The sequence below is a fragment of the Scleropages formosus genome, chromosome 7, assembly GCF_900964775.1.
Source record: "Scleropages formosus chromosome 7, fSclFor1.1, whole genome shotgun sequence".
NCBI classification, from domain to species: domain Eukaryota; kingdom Metazoa; phylum Chordata; class Actinopteri; order Osteoglossiformes; family Osteoglossidae; genus Scleropages; species Scleropages formosus.
In genome coordinates, this window is record NC_041812.1 from 21,693,119 (window position 1) to 21,711,791 (window position 18,673).

The 18,673-nt window shown below is 40.0% G+C and overlaps 1 protein-coding gene across 1 annotated transcript; it reads right to left on the reverse strand.

Moving 5' to 3' along the window:
- Window positions 1-266: 266 nt before the first annotated feature.
- On the reverse strand, window positions 267-18,468 carry LOC108926315 (neuropilin and tolloid-like protein 2). The gene is made up of 9 exons (XM_018738931.2): window positions 18,067-18,468; window positions 12,109-12,165; window positions 11,779-11,928; window positions 8,593-8,841; window positions 8,216-8,263; window positions 7,671-7,798; window positions 5,883-6,111; window positions 1,926-2,039; window positions 267-871 (listed from the first exon to the last, which is right to left on the reverse strand). The coding sequence occupies exons 1-9, from the start codon at window positions 18,074-18,076 to the stop codon at window positions 276-278; spliced, it is 1,581 nt and encodes a 526-aa protein (XP_018594447.1). The 5' UTR covers window positions 18,077-18,468; the 3' UTR covers window positions 267-275.
- Window positions 18,469-18,673: the final 205 nt, after the last annotated feature.

Consider the following 18,673-nt stretch of genomic DNA (forward strand, 5'->3'; position numbering starts at 1 on the left):
AAAAATTAGGAAGTAAAAGCTAAGTAACTGCACAGGACAAACTCTTATATAGATATTGGGAAAAAATAGAAACCATCAATGAATACAAAAAGGCGAATACAAATCAATGGTGATAATCAAAATAGCACTGTGCATATGAGCATTTCATTAAAATGAGGAAGTGAGTCATGGATTTGTGTATCAAGCTGTACTACTTGGCACAAGATTCATTCTCATGAGACGGATCGAAAGGAGCGGAGAAAGGAGAAATGATTTGAGAGCAATGGCTCGTCTCCTCAGAAGTCCATTGAGATGGAACGCTGACTGGCGGCAGCATTGCTGTTGCTGCCTCGCATGTAAATCTCACAGGGGATCTCCTCCATGACACGGTCCTCGATGACCTTCTCGGCACAGTCGTGTGCCTGCTTGTAGCCGTAGCAGCTCTTCTTGTAGGTGTTGAAGGTTTTCATAGGCTGCGGCTGAGAGAAGTCGTTACGGTACAGCAGCTCCATGGAGCTGAGGGTGGCCCGGCTCGGCTTGACAGCGGAGGCCTGTGAGCCGCAGTGATGCTCGTGGATGCAGCGGGAGGCCGTGGAAGAGCGCCGCAGCTTGTGATAGCCCTCCAGCTCCTCCGACAAGTCCGCAAGCTCTGCCAGGTCCGAGGATATCTCCTTGTCCCGCAAGGAGAAGAGGTCATAGTGCGGTGGGTCAAAGACCTCCTGGAAGCCCCCCTTATTGAACACGGCCTTGCGGGTTAGAACCTTCTTCCTTGGCTGCTTCATCTGGACCAGGACTGAGATGACAAACAGCACCAGGACCACGCCGGCAGACACGCCGATAACTGTCCTGTGTCTCTTGGTGATCAGGTGAAATAAACTGCTGGATTTCTTCTCTAAAGTAAGACGTGAATATATTAGTCAAATCGCCGCATGCATTATTCCATGCATTGAATACCGTTGATTTCTGATAACTACCCAAAACAAAGACTTGCTCATTAGTACAAAAAACAACAACAAAAGTTAATAATATATTAAAATAAACTTATTAAAATAACACAATGTAACAGACATTTAATTAAGTAGATTTTTTTGCATTTTACATTCAGATTTGTTAGACTACTCATACTTTTGGCATTAGTTCGTACTGTGTCAGTTTTTAGAAAAAACATATTGCACATTCTTGAAATTAGCACATTTTGGTGAATTTTGCCACTGGGTTCCAAGCACCGAATATTCCAATACCTTTCCAACCAGTTGCCAATAAAACTCATTTTGATCCTGGTTCTTTTAGGATCTGATGCTTTACTGGATATTTTGGTACTTTCTAAAGTGTTCTGGTGCCTTCTAGAATCTTCCAATGGCTGTAAAGTACCAAACTAAAACCGACACTCTAGAAGAACTAGTGGTATTCTTGCAATCAGTAAATTTTCATTTCAAAAAGCATAATCAACGTAAAAACTGACATAACTAAGAACTTTGAGAAATTTTGTTGCGTTGTGTAATGTTTAAAAAAAAATCTCTCCTTAAAAGCTAGATTGTTTTTCTGTATCGATACATATAACACATGGGTTTATTCATTTTGCTGATGCTTTTCTCAAAAGTATCTTACAATGTTAAGCTGTTTACACTGATTTGTCCATTTTTCACAGCTAATTTTTACTTGAGCAATTCGGGATAAGCACATTGCTCAAGGGTTTTACAGCAGGATTTCAACCTGCAACCTTTGAGTCCAAAGGCATTAGCAGTAATCATTGTGCTACCTGGTGCTCCATTTATACACATGCACATAAATAATATAGCAAAAATTAAAGTATTTTATATACATGCATGTGGGGTTAGGCTGGAGCATCACAGGTCCTGAGCTGCTCAAACTGTGCAAGTGGCTGCTATGAGTCAGACTTGACTCCATGGCATGTCCACATAGACGCATATGTGACTGTGACTGACCTCTGCACTGGTTCTCATCCCAAGGATACACACAGTTCTGAATCCCATTGCAGACGAGGGAGTTGTTGATGCACATGTTGCTGTGGCAGAAGAAGGTGTTGCCTGAACATGGTGCTGCAAGAAATTAAACACAAACAGCAGACATAATGCACACAATAAACAAAGCAGTTATAATTCCTGCAAGAAAAACTAACATTTGATCTGTATGGTAATTCAAATCAACTCTGGCATGCGTGGACACCCTTCTGTGCTACCTGAACACCTCTGTGAAATACTGTAACCTATTGTCCTTGTATTATGTATGCAGATCTATTCGAAATTTCTCATAGTGTGCTGTTTCTATGTTGCTGTCATACAGTGCTGTAGTCAATAAAAAAAAAACTACTGTGAAGTGCATTGATAAATAAATAAAAGATAGATTGGCAGATATTGTATTTTTTGTCTTTGCTGGATTCTGTAATCGTCATTAAAAAAGGTAAGCAAACATTACAAAAGGTAACACAACCCATAAATGGTCAGATAGTGTCACATAATCTAAACACAGTGATGAGATGTCCTGTTTAACAGAGGGTGATTCAGGAAAAAAAAGTATCAGCAGCTAGACCCTTGCACTACGATAAGCCGGTTAACACCATGATCCATCCGATTTCTGATGGGAAATCAATGGGATCCGAGTAGATGTGCTTCATGAATGACACCATCCTTCAGCATAACACACACTGGCCCACAACAATCCATGAAGCCAACATGGAGAGCATGGACAGGAAACCCAAAAAGCCTTCCGCAGAAAAAAATACTTTACGGTTCATTGAAACCACATGCTTACATTATTCACAGTGTAATAATTTCTTACATTATTTCTGGTTCATATGGCGGTATATGACAAACTGACTGTATTCTAGAATCACATACCTGCATCCAGATCTCTTCTTCTGTTGATGTAATGCACTCTGGATTTTTCTCAGAGATGTGCATTGCTTTGAAGAAAAGTGTCTACTTAAATGTAAATGCAAAAAGAACTTGGAATGATAAAATATGTAAAACAGTGGTGATTGATATTATTTATTTTAGTTTAGTTATGCCTTAGTTGCTTGTTATACCTTGGAAAGTAGTTATATTTTTGGTTATTTAACTGATTTCAGCAAAAATGTTTTCTTTTTTCTTAAGTGTAATTAATATGGCCCTAAATGGCTAAACAGGTTTAATAAATAATCACATTTTGTGCTAATGGTCATGAATTCATGTACGCTTTCATATTATCAGAGCAGCAGTGGTAACCAGAAGTGTACTGATGAAGACCGGAGCCACATTCTCCGTCATGCGTATCAGAGTAAATCCCTTCCACAAGGTGGAGACAAACACCTAATATTCTAATCATCTAACTCATTGGCTCCTTAATTAACTGCATGCAATTAAACCAGAGGACATCTCAGTTATCAAGCTTTATTTGTATCTTGGATCTAAGAAAACCTTGGATATAACTGCCTGCAATGTAACGCAAATGTTTATATGCACCTCAAACAAAAAAAAAAAGAAAAAAGAAAAAAGAAATCTACTAGGAAGGTGATTAGGAATCATCGATATTCTGGTAAAATTTTATGCAGCTACTTTCGTGATGAACATCGGTGCATATGGTGAAGGAAACCAACTGTACTTAATCACACATCTGCAGCTATGTCTCTCTCCTAATGCAATGCACAAACTGTATTTTACATTTTACATTTATTCACTTAGCAGACTCTTTTCTCCAAAGCGACTTACAATGGATACTATGTAGTGTTACTAGCCCACATACCTTATTCACCAAGGTGACTTACACTGCTAGATACACTACTTACATCCATAGATCAGTGGAACACACTCTCTCTGTGTCACTCACACAGTATGAGATGTATGTTACTTTGGAGAAAAACATCTGCTAAATGAATAAATGTAAACTGTAATTATTAAAAAAAAAAAAAAAAAAAAAAAAAAAACCGAGCAGCATTAAAACTGACTTAATACAGGAAAACATAAAGGTATGTTGTCTAAACAAACTCCTGTTATATGGCAATTCCTGGGTCACTCGTGCCACAGACTTGTGTAATGTTTGCCATCTTGTTTTTGTTCACTGACATGCAGAAACCCTACAAACAATCTGTAAACACTGTGGAAGAGAGAGCTGAATGATTCACATTCGCATTCTGTTTGAGTGCATTGTACTGACGTCTACCAACTACCCAGGTAAACACGCATTACGTTGACTTAAACGTTTCTTACATATTACAGACATTTAAGAAAACAGATGTGAAGAAAATGTGACTAAAAAAATGAATAAATGGGAAAACATTTGTACCTAAATGGAAAAGCCAATGTACAGATCCGTATAATCAAATGTAGAGACTCTGGAACAGGACATTATAATAAAATTGTTGTTTTCTATATAGAAGTCTTTAAATAAAACATGAAAAATTATTGAGGCCTACTCATGTCATTTGATTCACAGCCACTGTCATTCACAGATGATTTAATAATTTTCTCATTCTGAGTACAGACACCCCTTGACTTGCGCAAATAGACCGTTATTCAACCGCTGCGTAAATCAAAATTTATATGTCCGATTCCCCTCCCCCACCATTCAACATGATAACATTAATCATCTTTCCATCTCAGTTATTCATTGCACCTTGACGTTTCTTCGTTATTATAGTTGTTTTCATGCTAGCTGTTCCTTTCACGTCCTCCTTTATACGTGCAGCCTCCTTCACGATCGCATTTATAGTTGATCATACAGCTAAACCTGGTTCCCGTGTTATAGACGATAATCTTTGGCCACCTTCATACTTCCTTATTATTTTCAGTTTCACCTCCAAATCGATTGCTGTACGCTTGCGAGACGGTTCTTGTTTTCCTTACATTTACATGTATTCATTTAGCAGACACTTTTCTCCAAAGTGACGTAAATCTCATAGATAATACAATGTAACGCACACATTAGCAGAAAGACAGACACAGATGCAGATGCGTGATTCTTAAGTACAATTAGTTTTTTTTTAACACCATATGAATCGATGTACATCACAAGTGGCTGTATAAAACTTTATTCAGATATCGACGATTGCTTCCTAGTATCCTTTATATATAAACATTCACGTTACATTACGGGAGTAGTTGTGAGAAGGTTTATCCATTAACAGGCATGATGTCAAAGTTATAGTACATGAAGTTGATGAACATGTACACGTTACATGAGCAGATCATCGTCAAACTGAGTCCGGAAGAGGTGAATTTTAAGATCCTTTTTAAATGTGGACAGAGATTCAGCATTAAGTGAATCCTTCAAATGCACGTTTACCACCAGGCATTGTGAATAAAAAAAAATGGTAAAAAATATGCGAAAAAAAAGCACTACACTAATGAGCGGAAATTGGTTCATGGCTCAAAACACGCGGGAACTGGGAAGATGCAGCTTCCCACCTTGTCTGGCTACACCGACTTGCGTTTAACACACTGCAGATGTTTTGCATAAGTGCTAGCCATAAATAATGTGTATGCCTGGAATTTTTTTAAATCCGAATTTACATAAGTAGAGGGGTGTCTGTAAATGACCAAGAACTCTTTTTTTTTGACCAAGAGCTCATTATCACAGTTATGTTACTGCAACACATTGGCAACAACACATTAGTTTACTTTTCAATGTCATCCATTCTCATAAAGTAAGGAAAGTTATGAAGAAACAATGAAATCAACTACAACAAGTACAAGCTAATTTCTTAAAATAAGTCATGAAAGGACGGTCTTGTCAAGAAACAGAATTCTTGTTACCCAACTAAAAAGATATTTCCCAATGGCAGGTGAGTGTTATCTGCAGTATAGCATCATGGGCAACCTTTGCAACTTCTTTACTTAGTTTTTATAACTGTAAGCTAGAATGTATGCTTATTCTGAGTTATGGTGGCAGGTCGACAGAGCGCTTACGTTCAACGAATGAAGTGAAGAGCATGCGGAAGCGGCTGAGCCTGCTGTTCTCGTCGGCCCACATGCGGACCACGCCGACTCCACTATCCAGCATGATGTCGTTGGCAACGGTGCTGCAAAACTTGGCCTTCAGGTTCTCAATGGCACTGCTGCCGTCGTACACGGCCACGAAGTTCTTCTTGCACTCATTTGAGTGCTCCATCTGGTAGTCCAGGAAGCGCAGATAAATCTACAAGCAGACAACTCGACATGGAACACTGTGTTGCAACGAGACTGAACTGGACTTAAAAGGCTCATGATCATAAGGGTGCAGATGAAAAATGTTCAAAATGTTTTTCAAAGTCTTGAGCCTTGATGTTATTTTTTTTGGTATAAAACCAGTATGAGCCAAATTTCAACATCATACAAAAGATTTTCAGTGGTTGCTCAAGTGTGTTAAGGGTATGTACTGAGAATACATTATATTTTCATGCATAATGCCAGTTTACTCAGCAAATTCAACATTCATACTCAGTTGGGAAATATACTGTATGTAAGCACAACCAAGAGCAATTTCCCCATAGGATTAATAAAGTTTCATTAACTCTTTTACAATATCATGTTTTTGGAATTGTGAAAAAAAAAAGGAATTTAATTCTTTATGTTCTCCCCCTACAGTGGTGTTCTGATCCAAGAAACTCGTCAAAACTTCACTTTGTCGTTAGGTGAAAATCCACATTATGCTATATTACTTAAGCACTTCAAGCATTCTCATTAGCATCCTCATCCTCTCGTTCTGAGTTCTCTGGCTGTCAACTGGTATTATTGTTATTACTGTTACCATTATTTATTGTTATTCCTGTTGCACTACTCACTGTCATTGTCATTGTTTTGTTTGTGCAGTATTTCTATTGTCTCTGTCTTTGTCCATAGTCTGTGGAGAAGCATTCGGGAAGAATTTCATGATACTTGTATCTATGACAATAAACTTGAACTTGAACTTACATAAGTGGACCATAAGGATACACGAACAATTAACATACTTAAATGCTATATAATATATTGTTTTCTTACAATTTTATAATTTTCCACTATCTTTGCACTTTTACATTTTGTTCAGTAATTTCACATATTAAAATAATAGCATTATATAGTAATAATAGAAATACATGCAGTGATTATAAAATGAAACACACACACACACACACACACACACACACACACACACACACACACACACACACAGTCTGAACCGCTTGTCCCATAAAACAGCACAGGCAATTATTTCTGAATATCAAAGTTAATATATTGTACAGAATTCATTTATGAGTAATAACTTGTTTTTTGACTTGCTAGCCATTTTAAATGAAAATTAACTCACAAATGAAAAGTTTTATAAACACATGTAATCACTGCTAGACACCCAAACACTGAGTGAGACACAGACAATAAGAAATATGGTGTCCTGTGCCAGTCCAGCCAGCGGTTATCCTTAGACATTATGACCAAATAACAGAACTCGGAAATAACATAAGTTTAATGTTATGGCTTTTATAAATCCAGACGGTTGTAAGTTGCATATGTCTTAACTTGATGACTACCTGCATTGTTGACCACATGACTCCACATGACTAATGGAGCAGCTATCATTCATTTGAAGGACAATCCCAGACACAGAATATCAAAAAGCCACTGCATCACAGTAACAACATGCTCACATCTAACAGAACTTATGGGAATTGTTTGTACCACTGTTTACTATAACACGCTTATAGACTTGGCATATTGGAAGATAATCCTGATGCCGACCTTGGACCCTGGTGGGGCACGTACAGTCCAGATGCAGTCGACTGCATCGCCAAACTTAATCTTGGCTTCCTCTTCCACCTGACTGGAGTGAATAATGCCATCAGAGCCTCCAATTTCAAACTGACAGTCTGAGAATAGAAAAGGAGTATGGGAGAAATGAAAGGGAGGATTAATAGAAGAAGGAGAGGAAAAAAAAAAATCAGAGTAAGGTTCTGAGTGCAAACAACATCTCAGACAAGGGGGAAACCTCAGGATACCAGGTGGTAAAAGAGTTATCAGATTCATTTCACACAGGGTGAGATGCTGTCACACTCTCCGTCAACAAACAGTCCAAATGTTTCAGTAAAACCAACTGTATACTTGAAACATTGTAATCAAACAATTGACAAACAAATGTTGTAAATGCACATGTATCACAATAGTATGATACATGTGAATTTACAAAATAAAACAGTAAGGACAATTAAAAGTAAGAAAACAAGTAAACATTAATTTAAAAAATCTAATTTGCTAAATCATTTGGTAATTTACGTTGGATTCCTCACCTGGAATTGGATTTAAAATTCCTCCTGTTTTAAGTTTGAAGTCGGGATCTGATATAGAAAAACAGAAGATATAAAACAGACTGAAATATTATGACACTGAGTGCTTGAATAAGGATGTGTATATACTATTTTTGAAAAAGCAGAAAAAAGTTGAACAAATGACATGTGATTTCTGCACAATTTTTGGGTCAATTTTGCCATCTTGGAAAAAAACATATTGTTTAGATTCAATGATATGTTTAACAATATACTGTACAATTTTGCGGTTTTACCCAAACTGTTTCAAACAGCTGCTTAAATTATTAAATTTGGCCTTATTAAAAGTAGTTGAAGATACTAAGCTTAGGAGATCCCATCCATTGCGCAAAAATGGATACCTGCGGTAAAGATGTATTTGACCCGGAAGCCCAGGCCCTCCAGCTCCTCATCGCTGGTGAACTTGACCCACATGAAGCGGCCCGTGGACGTGACCACGCCTGGGCTGGTCGGCCCACAGAAGCGGTTGATGAGGGGCGAGAAGCCGAAGGGGCCGTCCCGCACCTCAATGTGGTCAAAGCGGCATTCGAAGGAAGGCTCAATGTAGTAGGTCTCATTGAAGACCAGCTCAATTCTCTGCCGTGGCAGGGCTGTGTGCAGGACAAAAGAAGTGCTTTTTGATCATTAAAAGAGAAAAGCATTCATAAAGGATGTACCGATGTGAGAAAAATTTTGCAAACCCTTTGAATTATCTGGATTTCTGCATGAATGGCTCCTAAAATAAAATCTGGTTTTTACCTGAATCACAATAATGAATAAAATAACACACTAAATTTTACAATTCAGTACTTTAGCAAACAAACGGCTCAACAATCAAGGTCATTGAGGGTAAATTTTTATGAGGAGCCAATCATTTAAAAATGCAGATAATTCAGAAGCACAAATGGTTCACAGATATTTTCTCACATCTGTAAAATGCAGTTCTGATATCACTGCTATGCCTCTCAGGTGACCTTAACAGCATGCAGCTAAGGGCTCTTGCCAAACACACTGAAAACGTCTAATGGGGAAGCAAATTAATTTGAAGAAATTAATTCCCAAAGCATGTTTCCAGTGTACGTGCAGTTTCCCTGGCAGTTTTCATTGTTTTTCCATTGATGACTTCTACCGTTAAACTTTGAGAGCTGCCGGCTTAGCCACTTACATTAAAAAGGAGTCTTTTTTTTAAACTTTTTAGCTCACTCTATGGAGCTAGAGCACCCACAACTCATTAAAGAGTTATAAACCACAGTTTCCTTTTTTGGTGGGAAAAAAAAAACACACACACACACACACACACACACACACACACACACTTTCTGAACCGCTTGTCCCAGACGGGGTCGCGGGGAACCGGAGCCTACCCGGCAACACAGGGCGTAAGGCCGGAGGGGGAAGGGGAAAAAACATTTCTGAAAAAAAAAAAAAATTACTTAATTTGAAGGCAGGCTGTTTAACTAATCAGTACCCAGCAAGCTCCCATAATCACAGCAACCGAACTATTAAAAAAAAATGCACGGTTGGAAGCTGTTAAAAGACCCTTTTACTGAAACTAATATTATAATATTGCTTGGGCTCACCTGTGGAATTTGATTTGTCAGCACTATTAAGTGGCTTTTAGCATAAACGCAATACTAAAGTGGCTTTAAAGCACACAAAAGTAGAACGGACTTTCGGTGAAGGAAGGTTAACTAGTCATTGCAATTAAATGTGGCAGATAAAGACTCAGGGCCTGTGTCCTGGGCTAAACACTGCTGAAGACATAGAAAACATATAAGAGTTAATTTACACACATTATATACACACACACACACTGCCCTGTGTTTCTGAAAAGTTCATGCATTTGTCTTCTCCAAAACTGACTACTATGATACTCCCAATCACTATGGCCTCAATGTCCAAATTATAGAAGCCCCAGCATGGTCAGGATTCAACATATAGATCCTGAAAAGTCCAATGCAAGTGACCACATCACACTTAAGTTAGAACCCCTGCACTGGCTTCCTGTGTTGGTTTGAGACTTACATGGATGGTCTAGTGCCTCTGTACCTCTTTTGTCAGTCTATTTCTACCTCTCAACCTTCATTTTGACTCTTGTCACCTACATGTCCCTCAGTCTAACCTGCATTCTGTGGAAGATCAGTTTTTTTTTTCTGACATGCCCCCAAACTGTGGAAGGAAATCAAGAAAAATCCAGAACATCTCCCACTCTGGACACATATAAATCAAACCTTCAGTGCCACGTGTTCAAAATTGCTTTCACATAGCACTGACACCGCTACAAACTCCTCTTTATAACTCTCTACCCTCTCATCATTTATCCATTGATTTGTATTTTGTTGGTTTATTCATTTGTTTTTTTATTGCTGTATTGCGATCTTTGGTGTATTTTTTTTTTAACTTTAAACTTGGGGTGTTCAGCCGGTGCCCCCTGTGTGGCGGGTGTGGGCTTCAAGCCCCACTTGGGGTGCCTTGTGACGGACTGGTGTCCCGTCCTGGGTGTGTCCTCTCCCCCTTCAGTCTTGCGCCCTGTGTTGCCGGGTTAGGCTCCGGTTTGCCGCGACCCTGCTCAGGATAAGCGGTTGTTGACGATGAACGGATAGACTTTCGACTTGTAATCCATGCCTTTCATCTTTATTGTGTTGTCTTTCAGAAGCTGCAATATAAAATGTACACACACACACACACACACACACACACTTGTCCCAAGTGGGGTCATGGCAAACCAGAGCCTAACCTGGCAACACAGGGCACAAGGGAAACACCCCAGACAGAATGCCAGTCCGCCACAAGGCACCCCAAGCGCGACTCAAACCCCAAACCCACCACAGAGCAGGCTGCAGCCAAACCCACTGAGCCATGGTGCCCCCTATCAAATTCAAAGAAAAATTATTTTACTTAGGTTTATTAAAAAGGTACGACTTGTGAGTCATATTTGTTGTTTTCAAAGCTTTCCTTTTTATAAGTTTACCATAGCACATTTTGACTGGCTCAAGTGTGCAGGATGGTTAAGGTAAACACACTTGTGTATCAATGATTTAAAGTCTGTAAGAGGATTTCTGCAGGGCCATAAGTTCCATTTTACAAAAAAAAAAAATAAATAAATAAATAAAGGCTGGCTGAGGTCCATTCTACTTATTTTCTGAACTGGACTACTTCTTGGGGCTGACTTCTTTCTGTATTATTAGTTTTGTGACTGAAGCACTTCTCACTTCAGCGGTTAACAAAAATCAAACACTCAACCAAATGCATAGGTTTTCTGTTATCTCACAGCTGAGACGCATCAAAACACGTTTGGTAGGAAACCTATTACGTACCCTTCATTTTTCTTCTCCTACCTCACTGAAGCTCCACACTGCTTTTAAATGACCCGGACAACACTGGGCAAAACTGCTTCAGAGACAGCATTTCATCAGCTTCTTTTATTCTGCGATCACATCCAGTTAGAGTCCCTGTATTGATTTAAACCTTCTATAAAATACATTGTCAAATGCAGAACCGTGGTAATAGAACAAGGCTCACTGATGAATGCACCGTTATAGAGGTACCTTCCAGAATGTAGATGCATTCCTTGTTGGGGGGGTAGGAGTTGGGGTAGTTGGGGGAGGTGAAGAATCCTCCATTGGCGTTCTGCACCCAGGTGCCACACTGCCCAGTACTCCCTCTCGTCTGCCCCACATTATGCAAACCTGAGGAAACTAGAGTAAAACCACACGGTTATAGAAGAAATACTTCTATACAGCACATCAGTAGAATAAAGAGGGATTTTTTTTTTGTCCAAGTAAAAAGTCTATGATTAGAGTGATGTCAAGAGAAGATGTTCACAGTAATTTAATAGGTGTAAAGGTATAAATGATAAAATGACACTGAAATCAAACCTTTTGCTTTCTGTGTCAGTGCAAATCCTTCTTCAATTAGAATCAGGAGAAGCCAGGCTGGGAAAACAAGCACGGAATCATGTTAAATTATCTTGTATCTTGTAGACCCCATTAAGGGTTTGTTAGAATGCTGTGAAAGTACAAGGCACTGTGTACAAATTCATACTGGTGAAATGGTGTACATGTATATGTGATGACTAAAGCCATACTACAATATGAAAAAAAATAGCGCACACACACACACACACACAAGATGGCACCAATTACTACATTCAGCGATCATTCATACAATTTCATTGGGTATTTTAAACGCAATCTGTTGACCAGCTGAGGATGTTTTCGAACAATGTAATGAGAAATAAGTCCTTGATTTGAGAGCAGGGTAATGTTCTGTTCAGTACAACATCACAGCTTCGATCCTAGACCACACATCCTATTCAAGTAAAGCTTGAAAATGCTTCTATTTTAAGGTACCTTTTTTGTATTGTTCTTCCAGAGCCTTGTAATCTGACACAATAAAAGACACATCATTTTGTCCTCAGTCTAACCAGCAATATGTATGAATTCTGGCAATTAGCAGAAAACGTCAATTAAATTTTGTCAAATGTAGAACGGGGGATGTGGTGGCATAGTGGGTTTGGCCAGGTCCTGCTCTCTGGTGGGTCTAGGGTTCAAGTCCTGCTTGGGGTGCCTTGCGGTGGACTGGCATCCTGTCCTGGGTGTGTCCCTTCCAGGCTTGTGCCCTGTGTTGCCGGGTTAGATTCTGGTTTGCCACGACCCTGCTCGGGACAAGTGGTTTCAGCCAGTATGTGTAAATGTGGAATGCACATTTTATTGTTCTGAGATGTATTTCGGGAGAGAAGTTACTGCCACGTGCATTAATGCAAATGCTTCCAGTCGAATATACTTTGCTTTTACTGTCACTGGGTTTTGAACCTCTGCAAATACACTGATACTGGTTTCAAATTTCAAAGAAATTTTGAAATGCATGCTGTAAATATGTGTACTTTAACACAAAAAACAATGGAGGTTTATAATATAATTTCTTAATCATATGACTTTAGATTATAAAGGAGGGTGTAAGGCTAAATAGCTAAAACACAATGGATGATATTAAATCATTTCCAAAAAATTTCAGTGAAGGAACTGTTATTCTTGGACGTTAAATCAAAGGACCAAAGGCAACATTCTTAAGGTGTTCTGAAATGGAAAAGGAATCCTAACTCCTGCTCTTGAATATAAAACAATCCGCTAAATCTGTGCGTAACCAATAGCATTAACGTAGACGTTCTACTACAGAATCCAGTGTCCACGTCTAGGAAAAGCACTGACGCGCAGTACATGGCGGCAAAGTGGTTAAACGCTTCCTCGACTCTGCACCCTCGTACATTCAAACATGGATCGGTCGATGATGATAGTGGAGGAACAAACAGGATAAGGCTTGTAGGCCTGAGATATTCAAATGAGACGCAGGAATCGGCGCCCCACATTGTGCACGCCGTATCAGCGGACGGCCAAGCTGCGTTTCCAGCTGTATCGCTGTCTTCAGCAGATAAGGAGATGTTCCCTCACCGGATATAAATACTCTTCATCCCTCATCTCACGCCAAACAACAATGGTGGCTTGAGCAGATTTCGTTATAGCAGCAAAAAGCATCCATATCCGAGTGGCACAAGTGCACAGCCGCATATTCCCGGAAGGGAATCGCAGGGAAAAATGCACACCTCCAAGACGACTCCGCTAATTTTCTCAGAAAAAAAGGTTAACAAGTGATGGGACAGAAGAATACTAAACACAGTAACATTAACAGAAAACAATGCAACAATTTTTTACGAAGACATTCCGAACGCTCGGGATTTGCATCACTGCACTTGCAGTGTTTTAACAGTTTTTTGCAGTATTTTCAACTACTACGATCTGTGAAAACTTTTTTTTTTTTTTTCTGCTGCTGAGATTGAGGGTTACTTGTGTATTGCCAAAATGCACTTAACATTTATTCATTTATTTTCTTTTTTATGACTTGCCCCTTGTAGAATGTTCACACAGTACTAAGAATTATTTGCCCATTTATACAGCTAGATAAGTTTTACTGTATTAAAAGGAGAGTAACTACTTGGCTCAAAGGCACGACAGCAGCTGGTGGGATTTGATCCTGCAATCGACAAATCTGAAAACTGCAGATCTATCCACGGCACCACCTGCTGCCCCCGAGGGGCATAAGTTTACAATCATTCCGGAAAAAAAAAAACCCTTTAAAGAATTATAACCTTATTTATGTCATTGTAAAATGCTTTAAAAGTTTATAATAAATTGGTTTCACAAATGTATTCTTTTTTTCATCACTGCAGATGGCTGTATGCTACAATGTCTTTAACCATCCAGATGAATGGATGGAAAACAAATAAAAGAATTGAGCACATTCAAAACACCTACATACGAAACACTATCTCTATGTGGTCATATATTTAGGGGTCCTCAATAGTCTTGCACACAGTACAGTTTATAATGCAGAGGAGAATTTTGATATAACTGTACTATTACACTCGAATATCTGTGATACGCAGATGAAGTGTCTGGGAGACTGACTGACTGACTGAAAGAATGAAAACTTCAGGAAGTTACATCCTAATTATTTATAATTGTTTAAGCAGGCATTCATTTTAAAGTTTTTGCTCCCCCCCCCCCCCCCCCCCCCCCAAGTACTGGTATTGTAGTAAAATAGTGTTCAGAAGTGCAGTAATGAGTAATTCTCCTAGGCTATAATGTATTAAAAGAATCCTCACATTTCAATCGACAGTCATTAAGCAGAGAACATTTTTTTAGTATTTAATGACATGCTTAAATTACATGGCGGTGCAAAGTCTTAAGTCTAAGACTGAAAGGAATGTGAACCATAGCCATGTGGTTCATGTTTCTGATATATTGTCTTTCAAACACAGCCACCAAACTGAATTAACTATCTTGTTCAGAGTGACAAGGTGGCATCGCAGCTCCATTTTTAGTCTATCATGTGTAAGAATGTCCATTTACATACACTATATTATTTGTAATGAAAAAGATGCATATTCCAGCAGAACAGCTTTCCCAGCATATGAAATACAACTTATGATGAGCTTCCATTCCAATAACCTCGTGGTAAGTCAACGTGCTCACACACAGTCCGAAACCATTTGTCCCAGGGAGCTGGAGCCTAACCCGGCAACACAGGACGTAAGGCTGGAGGAGGGGACACACTCCAGACAGGACGCCAGTGCATCGCAAGGCACCCTAAGCAGGACTCGAACCCTAAACCCACCAGAGAGAAGGACCCAGTCAAACCCACTGGGCCACCACGCCCACCCAATCATCTTGCTTGTAAGTTGCAAATCTCCTCATATTGTATTATATAAATGAAAAGGATATATAAACAAGATACACGAAAGCTACATTGTGTAATATGGATTTGGTAATTTTTTCCACCAATGTCACACATTATTCATGCTAAAAAATTACTAAAGTAAAATAATAAAAAAATACAGTACAGCATTAAAATTCCATTTTCATGGTGCACGATTAATTTCACTTTCACTTATATATCTGTTGTCTTTAACTTTCCCTTTCCAGCACCACCAGAACACTAATTTTTCCACTGTAAAAAAGGAACCTGGCATAGAATAACAAGGAAAAGTTCTGTAAATAATTTTTTTTTTTGTAATAACACACATTGGCTGCTAGACACCCACTAACAGAGACCAAGCACTATGACCAAACACTGGGAATACATAATAATAATAATAATAATAATAATAATAATAATAATAATAATAATAATAATCATCATCATCATCATCATCAGACACCCAAATGCTGACTGACGAGAAAAATGACAAATATGCAGCCAGCCAATGTTATCATACAGCATATTGAGCAGTTATCTTTAGGTGTTACCACCAGATACTGGGACTTGAAAATAATGTAATAAGGTTAATTAGCAATGGTTGTCATAAGTCCGGATGTTCATAAGTTGCATATGTTGAAAGTGGAGGACCACCTGTAATTTTCAGTCTGTTTGAGATGGTTTGATATACTCTTTTGTGATCCCTGGGACAGCAGGGGGTGTAGTGGCTGCAGCTGTTGCCTGGTATTTGAAGGATCCAGGGTCAAATCCTACCTCCTTTTATATTACCCTTGAACAAGGTATTTACTTTGATTTGCTCCAGTAAAAATACCTAGATGCATAACAGGGTAAATCACTGTAAACATCTTAGCGATATAAGGTGCTTCAAAGAAAAATGTCAACTAAATGAAAAAAATGCAAATAATGTAAAAGAACGGCAACAGCCACGGCTGACAATAAATGATCAAGCGGTATATAAATTAAATCATTTCTGCCTATAGCTGGCAACCTGTTCAAATCATTTGCATCAGTAATACTACAAACCTTTACGTATCCATTTGTGAATAGGTAGGAATTTTTAGAGAATTTCTATGTCTTTAAAGATGCAAAGTGTCAAAGTTGGCCTTTGCAAAATTTTAAATAAATGCCACGTTTCCAAGCAAAACTGTGTAGAAGTAACTGCAGCTTGTGTTAAGTATATGGGGCCATTTACATCGGCGCTTCTTAAACCTTTTCTACTGCCTTTAAGAATCTGAATCCGAAGCTAAAGACTCTCTTGTAGAAAAAACATCCATGAATAAACCTGGAGAAAGTATTTCACTGAAACTTGATTACATTTATTAGCTTAGCGATCACTTTTCCCCAAAGCGATTTACAACTTTTGATCCATTTAAAGAGCTATTATGCACTGATAACTGTTACAGATGCAAAACAGTAACTCTAACCACTATGCCACCTACTGCCCACCTTCGCTTGAATTGCTGTTGCAAAATTTACTTAATTTGAAAACTGCATTGCTGCTGTTGTTCAAGGAAGGTTTCACTCCACAACCCCCCACGGGCTCCATGGATCCCAGGTTAGAGAAATCTGTGTTTGTGTGTCTTCAGATTCCTTTACTCACGAGAGAAGCATTCACGCTGGAAAAGGAAGAAAGGCTACTTTCGAATACTAGTTTCCACGACTGGGATTCGGAGACGAGATGCTAACAGGGAGCAGTAAGTGGTGTGGTTAAGGCTCCCTGTTTGATTCCCACTCCTGCTGTGGTACTCTGGATCATGGTACTCTCCATGGAATGATAAAGGAAGAATACCCTGCTGTATAAATGGACAGATAAATTATTGTGCAGCTGATGTAACCTTCTGAGTCTCCTCGGACAAAGGGGTCAGCTATACACAGGTGGGTGGCACGGTGGCACAGCGGCACAGTGAGTAGTGTTGCTGTCTCACAGCATCTGGCTGGTGCAAGAGGACATGGGTTTGATCCCCACTCAGTCTGTGTGGAGTTTGCATGTTCTCCCTGTGTATGTGTGGGTTTCCTTCAGGTGCTCTGGTTTCCTCCCACAGTCCAAAGGCAAGCAGTTCAGGTTCCCCCATAGTGTGTGAGTGCCAGAGAGAGTGTGTTCCAGTGACGTATGGATGAGCGACCCAGTGTAAGTAGCGTATCTAGCAGTGTAAGTCACCACGGTGAATAAGGTGTGTGGGCTGATAACACAAACATGATAGAGTACATTAGAAGTCGCTTTGGAGAAAAGCGTCTGCTAGATAAATAAGTGTAAATATGACACTTAATCAGTCCGAGACACTCTATATGGAGCACGGTATGGGACACCGTCAAACACCCCCAGCAGGTGGCGCTCTCTCTGCTGACTCGCTTTTCCCGCTGGAAATAACGGAGCCCCGGGGTTTCCCAGAGTAAAACAAGTAGCTTTCCGTTGGCAAATACGCAAAGAGGTAAAAAAAACGAAGCCGCAGTTAAATAGGAGTAAAAGGATTACGCGGATGGAACTGGGTATGGCTGCAGAGAGGAGTCTCTCGCACAGCCAGGCAGGCAGCCGGCGCGCCTCCACCGAGGATCGGACTCACCTGTGCGCATTTCCTCTCGTGCTCGAATTCCCAAAATGTTCACCTCGGGCCGATATCGGCGTATTCTTCACATGTCCGGTTCACTGCGTTTCGGCGCCGTCAGTTGCCTCCCTCGCGCATGATAACAAGCGCTGTCTCTCTGACTGATGCTTCCCCGCGCGAGCCCGGAGCCGGAGTCGTTTCCCTAGACGCGCCGCGTTAAATCCCATTTATAATAAGGTTAAAAGAAAATTAAAATGTCCAAATGCGAAGTCCCCTTTACGGATCCGTTCAGTTCAGGAGGACGAAAGCGCGCAAAGTCCTTCGGACGACGGAGGGCTGACGAGGGGCGAACGCCGGGCGATGATGTGACGCTCGCGCGAGGCGCAGCACAAGCGCGGTATCGAGGTGTTCCAAACTCGCCGAGCGGCTCGCGCGCGCGCGCCTGCGAACGCGCGCCGCTCGCTTTTACGCACGAGCGCGGGATGGAGGCGGGCCGTTCCGTTCCGTTCCGCATGTGACGGTCATAACTGTACATGTCCTGTATGGGCAGAGGTGCTGCAGTGTTGAGCAATGGTGCCTGCCTCACTGCTCGTGGTCTTTTTTTCCTGTGTTGTGCATGAGTCGA